Genomic DNA, 11454 nt, shown 5'->3' with positions numbered 1-11454 from the left:
TTTGTTTATACGTAAGGTAATTAGTTAGGACCGGAAATTGGTCAAATAAGCAGTAACAATAATTCCGCATTCTTCAGGTGTGTATCACTCCGTTGCTTGTTCTTAACTAATTCTCTATCTGTCTACAACATAAATGTCAAAGCACAATGACATTTGACGCCATTTGCAAAAATTATGGCACATACACATTATGACATTACTTTTGCCCCACCTACCTTTATTAACATTATTTGGTAATTAAGTAGCGAAGTCCTGTTTTGAGTTTTGCATTTTATCTGTCTGTACATTTGTTTGAGTGTTCAGTGCACGGTCAATCCTGTCAAAATGGTAGTCGTGTTGGATAATACCTTTTTACTCTGTCAGTGTTCACATGAGCATTACGAGCTGTCAAAATGAAATAATCAACACTATGCGAGGTTTACTATTCACAAAACTACTAGTTATTTACCAATAATAGACATAATAACATTTGCTTGAAGTAGATTATGTGTTTTATACTGGCGAGGAAACTCATATTTCGTTGTTAAAAGTCAATAGATACGTAATATATATTAGATAATATGAAGATATGTAGTTGCAATAAATTCCCAATACTTTTAGCAGACGGCAGCCAGGTTACAGATTTACTGCACCCTGATAACTGTACCTCTTTATCTCAAATGGCCGATATGGTGGAAAATTATTTACTGTAAGTCTTGTCTATGGTAAATTTTATACCCTTATCATTACAAATAATATTCAGGAAGAAGAATTTCTCTAAATACATATTGGGGTAAAATCTATTGGAGTGAGAGATGCAAAAAATGAATATCTCTTAGCCAGGGGCCGGCCCTGATCCAATCGCCTGGCGCTAATAAAACCTCAAAAGGGCTATGTTAAGTTATTAACAGCGCCTTGGTTCTTTGGCATCTTAGCAAGTTGGCGCCCCAAGCGGACTGCTCCAATTGCGCCTGCACAGGGCCGGCACAGCTCTTAGCTTCATATTTTTGAAAAATTAATATTTTCTATGTTGGCTTATTATACAAGTCTGTATAACTCTTAATTTTATTAATATGTTTAATGCATAAGTATTTGAAGAGTGTCTTAATAGGAGCTTTGAAATCTGTGATTATTGAAACAAAGGTAGTTAGTTTTAGTTGTAAATATTGTAGTAATTTAGCCAAAATGCAATCTTCACAATATGCAATACAATCTGAGGGTGGAAAATGAAAGTTAAAGGCAAATCTGCTTTTCATTTTATGTAAGAGGAACACACTTTAATGAGTATATTATTTAACAGCATATTGCATTCCTCTTTGCTAGTTGATCCATTGAAAACTTGAAGGTATAAATAAGCCACCCTTCTTTAGCAAATATTAAATTATGTTTTGTACACTTTATTTTATGGATTAATTTTAAGAATTTATAATTTTTATACAACATGATTAAACAGAAAATAAAGTTTTTTAAAACTGCTATTTGGTTTTTAAATTGAGAATATGCTTAGTTCCTACCGGGATGTCATTTATCCAGTTCCTACTTATCCCTAACCATCACCTTACTGGAAAAGTATTTGAAATTTGGAACAATGGCAAAAACAAAAGAAGGATTTGGGACTACCTTGGAAACAAGTTTTGGTAATTATTTACCTACGACTACCGTTTGAGAAAATATTCCGTACATGTTAGGTTAGGTTGGATTAGGTAGAATTAAATCACAAACCAGTCTATACAAACCTAGCGTAGCCCACAAACTACTTGAAAACTGGGATATAACTCTAAAGGGGACGCGAGCAGGCGTTATTAAAGGGGCAATTTTTTGTAGTAGTAAAAACGGTAGTCGTAGGTAAATATTTACCCAAGTTTTTAGTGTTTTTTGTGTACATATCTTTGAAAAGAAGGAAAATGACTTATCTTGGAAGTGCATAATATAGTTTAAATGCTCATTCGTTTTGTTGTGGCGATAATTACATCAAGGTATCGCGGTAGAACTCACTATATTGTGATTGGGTGTGTGCTTCCTCTTCAGATGTAATTCGTAAGCAGTTTCAGATGCAACAACTGCATTTATTAATTACACATTTTATATCCTTTTTTTAAATAATGATGGGGAATAAAATGTACATAATTTGATAAATTATTGATTTATTTTCTAGAAGTCAATTTTAGAACAAGGAACTTTAGTTAAGCCACAAAATATGTCAATACATACATATCATTATGTATGCAATAAAATAATATATATTTTTATATCTGAATTACAAATCAAACATTTTTACCTATAGCATATTAAAAAAAATCACCACCAAATACACGCAGGCGCCGCCATCAAATATATTTTAGGTAAACATATCAGTCACTCCCAAAACATGATTGCATAAAAAGCATTTAAAAAGGCTTTAGCGTAAAAATATATCTTTAAGTACCTTTATAACAATATTATTATAAGACTTTTGTAAAAATAAATAACACAGAAATGTAGAACACGGTTGTAGAAGGGAGTATGTCATACCTTTCCCTTGGCTTCTTTAAGGAGGTTGTCATAACTTCTGCTTTATATAGTCAATAGCACTCTGCAGAATGTTCATCTCACACTCTTTCAGCTTTCTCACCAAAGTCCTGGAATATTAAGAAAGAGGAACATTTTAGGGGTAACCTTCGGTTTATGGGTGAAATTCCTAAAAATTAAAACTAGTTATTTTTATACTAACTTTGGGCCGGGGAATCCGAATCTGGAAGAATTAGGTGGCGGCAAGCAATATTAACTGAATTACACGACTTTAAAATTTCGACGCACAAACAATTTAACTGGCCATTTTGAACGCTTTCTGACAATAAAACTAGTTATCTTTATACATCTTTATACTAACTTTGGGCCGGGGAATCCGAATCCGAAAGAATTAGGTTGGGGCAAGCAATATAAACTGAAATACATGACTTAAAAATTTTAGATGCAAACAATATACAACGCCATTGTCGATGCGTTTTTTTGACAATAAATCCATAGAAAAATAACCAAAGATATATAAAATTAAGTGTTGCTAGTAAGCAATAATATCAATAACGTAAAATAACATGTTTATAATTTCAGTAATATTTCATATTCAAACAGTTAGATTTAGGTTTATTATCACGAAAGGTGAGTTTTTATGTCGGGGGAGACGAAAAAATATGCATTTTATATTTTAATTTTGCTAACATTTGCTAACATGCCCCCTTCGTAGCGCCTACTCGCGTCAAGGCAGGAAAACATCCCAGTTTTCAAGTAGTTTAGCGGCTACGCTAGGTTTGTGTAACATGGTTTGTGATAGAAAAGAAAGTGCCCCCTTCGTAGCGCCTACTCGCGTCAAGGCAGGAAAACATCCCAGTTTTCAAGTAGTTTAGCGGCTACGCTAGGTTTGTGTAACATGGTTTGTGATAGAAAAGAAAGTGCCCCCTTCGTAGCGCTTACTCGCGTCAAGGCAGGAAAACATCCCAGTTTTCAAGTAGTTTAGCGGCTACGCTAGGTTTGTGTAACATGGTTTGTGATAGAAAAGAAAGTGCCCCCTTCGTAGCGCCTACTCGCGTCAAGGCAGGAAAACATCCCAGTTTTCAAGTAGTTTAGCGGCTACGCTAGGTTTGTGTAACATGGTTTGTGATAGAAAAGAAAGTGCCCCCTTCGTAGCGCCTACTCGCGTCAAGGCAGGAAAACATCCCAGTTTTCAAGTAGTTTAGCGGCTACGCTAGGTTTGTGTAACATGGTTTGTGATAGAAAAGAAAGTGCCCCCTTCGTAGCGCCTACTCGCGTCAAGGCAAGAAAACATCCCAGTTTTCAAGTAGTTTAGCGGCTACGCTAGGTTTGTGTAACATGGTTTGTGATAGAAAAGAAAGTGCCCCCTTCGTAGCGCTTACTCGCGTCAAGGCAGGAAAACATCCCAGTTTTCAAGTAGTTTAGCGGCTACGCTAGGTTTGTGTAACATGGTTTGTGATAGAAAAGAAAGTGCCCCCTTCGTAGCGCCTACTCGCGTCAAGGCAGGAAAACATCCCAGTTTTCAAGTAGTTTAGCGGCTACGCTAGGTTTGTGTAACATGGTTTGTGATAGAAAAGAAAGTGCCCCCTTCGTAGCGCCTACTCGCGTCAAGGCAAGAAAACATCCCAGTTTTCAAGTAGTTTAGCGGCTACGCTAGGTTTGTGTAACATGGTTTGTGATAGAAAAGAAAGTGCCCCCTTCGTAGCGCTTACTCGCGTCAAGGCAGGAAAACATCCCAGTTTTCAAGTAGTTTAGCGGCTACGCTAGGTTTGTGTAACATGGTTTGTGATAGAAAAGAAAGTGCCCCCTTCGTAGCGCCTACTCGCGTCAAGGCAAGAAAACATCCCAGTTTTCAAGTAGTTTAGCGGCTACGCTAGGTTTGTGTAACATGGTTTGTGATACAAAAGTTAATAAAATGTATCTGAATACTTTACGTAAATGAAATAATGTTAGCAAAATTAAAATATAAAATGCATATTTTTTCGTCTCCCCCGACATAAAAACTCACCTTTCGTGATAATAAACCTAAATCTAACTGTTTGAATATGAAATATTACTGAAATTATAAACATGTTATTTTACGTTATTGATATTATTGCTTACTAGCAACACTTAATTTTATATATCTTTGGTTATTTTTCTATGGATTTATTGTCAAAAAAACGCATCGACAATGGCGTTGTATATTGTTTGCATCTAAAATTTTTAAGTCATGTATTTCAGTTTATATTGCTTGCCCCAACCTAATTCTTTCGGATTCGGATTCCCCGGCCCAAAGTTAGTATAAAGATGTATAAAGATAACTAGTTTTATTGTCAGAAAGCGTTCAAAATGGCCAGTTAAATTGTTTGTGCGTCGAAATTTTAAAGTCGTGTAATTCAGTTAATATTGCTTGCCGCCACCTAATTCTTCCAGATTCGGATTCCCCGGCCCAAAGTTAGTATAAAAATAACTAGTTTTAATTTTTAGGAATTTCACCCATAAACCGAATTTTTTCCCATTTTAGTATATCTTATATCTAGTTTTATCAGGTGAACAAAACATAAGATGACTATGGCACCCCCAATTAAGGAATAGAGATGAGAAAAGTTAAGAAGTACCAGACTATTCTGTCATTTTTAGTTTATCAATTACTGGACATATCCAAAGTCATTTCAAGCTTTTCTAACTAACTAACCACTATGCTGTTTTCCCGCAAGGATAAGGCAGAGAGGACAGACCCCCAAACAATTCAGTCTTGACACACACTCCTTGCCTCATTCACATATATTCAGACTCTTGGCTCATGCCATGTCTTCCTCGGGGGTCCTCTACTTCTTCTACCATTCAAATTCGCCTCATTTATTCTCCTTACACTCCTTTCTGCATATTCTTTCGCTCTACTTGCTCAAACCTAAGCGTCCCTTTTTTTAATCTTAATCATTACGATTACATCAGTCTTTGCAAACATCCACATTTCTCACAAAATCATGCATGGTTTTACACACATACGCCTCAGGGATCTCAAGCTATTCTTTATTATAAATTTCACTCACCAACTACTGATTTTGGACATTTCAAACTCTTGTGCAAATAAAGGATCGGTTAGATGACAGTGAATAACAATAATAATAACAATAATAACCTGTTGGGTTGGCTGGCGTCCTCAGGTGGTGCATCCCTGACCTTGGCGTCCCTCTGCAGACAAGCCAGCAACAGACCGCAGCGCGTCTGCAGGAAGGACAGGGCGCGCCGGTCCAGCTTTTCCTCCACACCCCCCACGGCCAGCAGCTCCGAGTGCGCCTCTCCAGAGAGCCAAGAAGTCAGTTCCTCTGGGCGAAAATAATTACGAATTTGTTGTGTGACTTTATTTACAGTTTTACCTAGATACACAATGCGATCGGGTAGCATAAGGCATGCTACGCGCGCTCTGTTTAAACTATGCGATCAGACTGTACAGTCAAAACTATACAGTTAAATGCGAGCATGTGTGTGTGACAAAAACTATGCTGTTTTTGAACTGTACAGTCGAACTGAGATCGATTCAAAAATAGATTAGATAAAACTCTCATCTCATGCTCGCGCTGTCATGGCTACAATATTGTCATAATTTTCAAGTCACCACGAATGGTTAAAATAATTTATCACAGCGAACATTGCATTTTGAAGGTTAAATGCAAAGATTACCACAACAGGACAAGAAATACGAGGCATATCCAGAAAGTAAGTGTACTGAGGCTCTCACGACCGAATGAATTTTATTTTCGATATGTTGGCTACACTTACGTGTAACCTGACTCTTCCCCTCCGCAACGAGACCTGTTCAAGGTCAGTACGTTGAGAAGTGTCAACGCGACAACACGTTTTGTGAAAAATGTCAATCCAATCTCCCGCCAAATGCGAAATACGCGGCGTCTTCCGTTATCTCGTTTGGAAGGAAAAACCTCCGTTTGAGGTTTATAATGAGGTTAAAACTGCATATGGTGATAAATCTATGAATTGTACGAGTGTGTACAAGTGGTATCGCGAGTTTAAAAACGGTTCTCACCTCTTCACCCTCCACCAAAAAGTTCAAAACCACAATTTCAGCCAAGAAAATCGTGGCATCCGTGTTTTGGGACTGTCAAGGCATAATTTTGATTGAATATCTGCCTCAAGTGGAGACCATCAACTCTGCAAGATACTGTGAGACCCTAAAAAAATTGCGGAAGGCGATTCATAACAAGAGGAGAGGCATGCTGACAAAGGGAGACAGCCTGCTGCACGACAATGCCAGACCACACACGGCCAACGCCACGAAGGAACTGCTTGCTTCGTTTAAATGGGATATCCTGAACCACCCCGCGCATTCCCTTAACCTAGCACCTTCAGATTATTATCTCTTTACCTCCCTGAAGCTGTACATGGGTGGAAAAAGGTTTTCAACCGACGAGGAGGTAAAGGAGGAGGTGGAGAAATGGACGAAGAGGTTGGCGGGAAACTTCTTCGAGGAAGGCATCAAAAATTGATACCCCGCTTCACCACCTGCATTGAGAGGAATGGCGACTATGTCTAAAAATAGCTTATATATGTACTACCGTAATCATGTAATTTTTTTGTTTCAATTAAAAGATTTGTAACCTACAAAAATTCAGTACACTTACTTTCTGGATACGCCTCGTAGAAGCAGTTTACATGAGATTAATAATTAGTAAATTGAAAGCAATAGAGACTCAAACAAATAAAGAGTCACACTGTAGGTACTTGACTAAAAAGGTGGAGGCACCAAAATCGGGTTTGAGTGCAGAAGGTATTTGTGAACTGTAATTATGGTCGGCACTGATCACGAGATGTAGTTCTACCGACAGATCAGACCATACTACATGATCGCACAGTTTTAACAGAGCTTGCATAGACACAACGGTAATGCAATTTAACTGTACAGTTTTAACTGTGCTGTTTGACCACACAGATAAAACCAGGGGGGTATAAATCGAATCGAAATTTGGAACCGAAATATTGTGAAGTCATATGATTGCCTAACTATATCCACCAATGAAAAACTCTGAGAGTCTATGGAATAAACATTCTGAGTTTTTCATTGGTGTATAGTATAATATTATGTAGGCTCCGAATGAGAATATTATGGTTTTTTAGAACCAATTTGTTTCATACAAAAATCCCGGAAAAAAACCATCTATTGAGTGGTTTATATATGGATAAAACTGAGCGTGTGCAGCATGTCTGTCACATCGTGACCGACAACATTATTGTCACAAAAACGCTGCCTTATCAAAACGACAGGTGCTTTGTTGTGTTTTATTTTATATGTTGTTCAATTAAAGATGACAATAGAGAACACCATCCACAATATTATTATTTTTGAAAATTCTATGCTACACATATTTTCAAAAAAGTTCTGCAGCTCTGAAAATATGTACAAAAATAATCATGCTAAAGGTTCAATGTTCTGGCCTCTATTGGGATTGGAATTGAAGATGGTTGACTTGTTTCATAAGTTCGGATTATGGAATAATACTTTAATTGTAGCATTCAATCAACACTTTGAAAAGTAAGGCAGACAAAACTGGTTTTTAAAAATCCAGGTAACTTTTTTTAAATTTGCAGTACACTGCGCAAGTTACATAATAATATATTGTATTGTTACCTGTACATTTGAATTCATGTTGAATATTACATCATACCGGTAAATTTTTTAAATAGTCTGAGTAATGGACGTAATTCTCTGAAACCGGTCCAGCCAGAAAGTGGAATAAAGTTTATAATTGGTGTCATTGTACTTATGAATATTATTACCAAATACCCTAGAATATCAAGAATGGCCCAACTCTAGTAAAATATTGGCAGTATTTATGGACTGGCAACTCCGGCCACTAGAGGCGCTAATGTAGCATGTTACATCCTTCCAAACATTTGCAGAAAATAACAAAATTTATAAAGTACTTGGACCTAAAAGCCGCCTTTAATGTTTTTTTTAAGTATGATCAAAAAGGCAGTAAGGTCTTACTTAGGTTCCCTGATTATTTTTTTAATTATCAATTTCTATAATTTTTTTGTGTAAAATAAAGAAAATATCTCACATAAAATCCATTAAAATGTATGAAAATAAACCAACCCAAACAACTTGCACCGCTAGTGTGGCATAAATAAATCAGAATGCATGGAAAATGTCAGAAGTTTTAGGTAGTAATAGTACTACAGTATTTAATATGACATCATTGAAAGCACAAAGCAAAAAAACAGTTACAGGAAACCAATGGTATATCAGCTATGAGTACTGTGAGCAGCGATTGATTGAGTAATTGTTCCACAAGTCTTTAACAGTTTCTTTTATAAATTTGTAGAGCATTTAAAGTAACAATGTCTGCAAAAGATGTGTTCAACAGTCTGCACAGTCGAAAAACAAACTATCATATTATTATAATCAGGGGCTGCAGCAAGTCCAGCTCTACTAGAAATGCAAGGATAAGACTCACCCTTGTTCATCTGCTGCACCCGGGCGAAAGCCAGCAGGGACGGGGACAGGGGGGTGTTGGGGGGCGCGCGCAGCACGTAGGGGGGCGGGGGCAGGCGCGCCAGCAGGGCCAACTTCAGGGGCTGTAGTGGGTCCTGGGGGCTCGTGCCCAGCACCACCTCCAGGCTGTCTTCCTGGTTTTCTGGGTACACAAACCTGAAAACAACACACAATCAGTAATTTTAATTTGGGAAGAGTCGTCATCAAATTTTATTTAAATGGCCTCCGCCCTGGGAACCATTTATTGGATAACCAACATCTCTGCCATAGGTCACCCCAAGTGGTTTGCTACGCTTGGTGATGTAGCAGGGGTGCCCTGATTCATCGGGCGAGATGTGTTCAGGTCTTGGCGGCAGATGCGCCTGCCCAACAGCTGCGTGGCGGGCCTGGTTTAGGGAGAGCCTTTGACCTCTCCAGCTGGTCTCTGTCGACCCATCTTCTTGTACCGCAGCGGGAGGGATGGATTCATACGTCCATCACTCTCGGACATACTGAGCCCTATATTCCTACCTACCCTTTTTCCATTCCAGAACTTCCTCTCCTTTCTTTCCTTAAAAAGACCCTCCACACAGCATCCTCAAAGATGACATAGGCCTTAAAGGAAATTATTTTTAGGGCCTCCTGTGTGGGTTAATGTAAAACAAAAAAACAAAAAAAAAACTATAGTTGATAGACTCCATTGAAATGCTTGAAATAAATATATTAAACGGGCTGAAGTATCAGGCCTCTATATAAGCCCGAGTAAATCTGGCTTCCAAGAAACTGGACGTCTTGTATAGGCCTAGCGGATTCTTCAATAGTAACCAGCTGCCGACCCTATACAAATCTCAAGTACGCCCAACAATTGAATTTGGGAGCCACCTCTGGACTGGAGCCCCACAATACTTGATAAACCTACTTGATTCTGTGCAAAGGAGGGCAGTCCGTCTGATTGACAATCCATTGTTAACAGACCGATTGCCATCTATAATGCAGACGCAATAAGGGCATGCTGTGTCTATTCTACAGGTATTTTAATGGAGCATGCTCTAACGAGCTAGCAGCATTGATCCCTGGTGCATCCGTGCACGTGTGTGAAACTCGACGTACACAAGCGGATCACTCATTCATAGTCGATGTTGGCTTCATGAGAACGGGCCGTTTCTTCAACTCGTTTTTGTGGCTTGTATATGGAACGAGTTACCGGCATCTGTTTTTCCTCCTTCATACAATCCTCTTAAGACCCGCATTAATAAATCCCTCCTTACAGCCCCTATCTTCCCCTATCCCGCCTCACAACGCTGCCCAACCAGGTGGCGACCCCTGCCTTTACACTGTATAGTCAGTGGCACTCTTAATCAGAGTGGAAGATACTCTCAGTATCGCCCTGGTGTAAGACCACCATTCAGAATTGAAACGTTGCTCCAAATGGCTTTAGCCGTGTTTAGAGACTAGATCTGAATAGCCAGGTACTTCCCCACCTTCCTCTTTCCCTTCTCCACTTACCTTCAGCCTCACAACATCCCCCAATTGGGGATGCCATAGTCTCACTGGCTCCAGACGGGAGCAGTTGGGACTCTTGTGAGGTATTCACTATAAAAAATAAAAAAAACTCTTGTGAGAGGTCTCATAAAAAAATTTTAAAAGTTGTTTGTTAAAATGTGTACCTACTTCAGCTAAAACTAATTTGCAGATATTCTTAAAAGATATGATGGAACTTACCCGTTATGCAAGAAGAAGAAGGCATTAGTCCTAACTCCGTAGAAGATAAAGATTTGTTCTCCTTCTTTGAAGTCCTTCACAGCAAAGCACTCGGCTTGGTCTGTCGCCTGGTCAAAGTTGGTGGTGATCTGTTTGCATAAGAATAACGTATTGTATTCCAAAGGTAATTAAGGGGAAAAGTTTTAAAGACCTGGATTTAGTATACTGTTAACTTTACATAGGCACTGCACTGATTAGTAGCGTATTCAAATAGGATATGTGTTGAATGTAGTGTACTGACCTCTCCTTGGGTGTGGTTGCATAGGTCCCATAGAGGGATGAGGGCGGGAGTTGAAGGGGGCCCCTCGACGGACGGAGGCACCACGTTCTGGCGCGTCATCACTGTGGACACGGCCCATCTGGAACAAACAAAAACATCACTTCATAATTAAGTAACTCTTTCCACCACAATGCAGTGCTCACCTCGAGGGGATTGCAAATAGCCGAGCCACTCTCTGGCTCTCGCCTGCTAAGTATGTCCTATCAAGAAATAGTGTAAATACTCTCAGAGCGAATAAAATAAAACAATAAGATTGTGGCCCAGCACAGTCCCTACACCTTTGGTAGATGACTCTTAAAGTTCTTATGAACGACAAAAAAACACATTTAGATATATTGAAATGAAGCTGACTTCGTTAGTAACTCCATTTAGAGGGGTCGTCATTGTCAGAGAAGATGAACAGTCTAATATAATGTTTTAAAAATGCTTTGCCAAAAACAGATGACTTAGCAAA

General features: G+C 38.7%; 1 protein-coding gene across 1 annotated transcript in view; it reads right to left on the bottom strand.

The window, feature by feature from the left end:
- Nucleotides 1-2131: 2131 nt before the first annotated feature.
- The window catches only part of Setd3 (SET domain containing 3), a 71919-nt gene continuing 62596 nt past the window's right edge, over nt 2132-11454 (bottom strand). Inside the window, exons 5-9 of the mRNA XM_089642457.1 lie at nt 10962-11079; nt 10682-10809; nt 8943-9136; nt 5612-5798; nt 2132-2597 (exon numbers count right to left, since the gene is read on the bottom strand). Of these exons, the coding sequence (XP_089498583.1) occupies nt 2519-2597; nt 5612-5798; nt 8943-9136; nt 10682-10809; nt 10962-11079 (706 nt within the window). The 3' untranslated portion in view covers nt 2132-2518. The remainder of the gene's footprint in view (nt 2598-5611; nt 5799-8942; nt 9137-10681; nt 10810-10961; nt 11080-11454) is intronic.

This window comes from Hesperophylax consimilis, chromosome 18, assembly GCF_061612785.1.
Source record: "Hesperophylax consimilis isolate HC1 chromosome 18, BYU_Hcon_1.0, whole genome shotgun sequence".
Taxonomy (NCBI): Eukaryota; Metazoa; Arthropoda; class Insecta; order Trichoptera; family Limnephilidae; genus Hesperophylax; species Hesperophylax consimilis.
The sequence above is the reverse complement of the archived record's forward strand: the minus strand, read 5'-3'. Positions and strand labels throughout refer to the sequence as shown.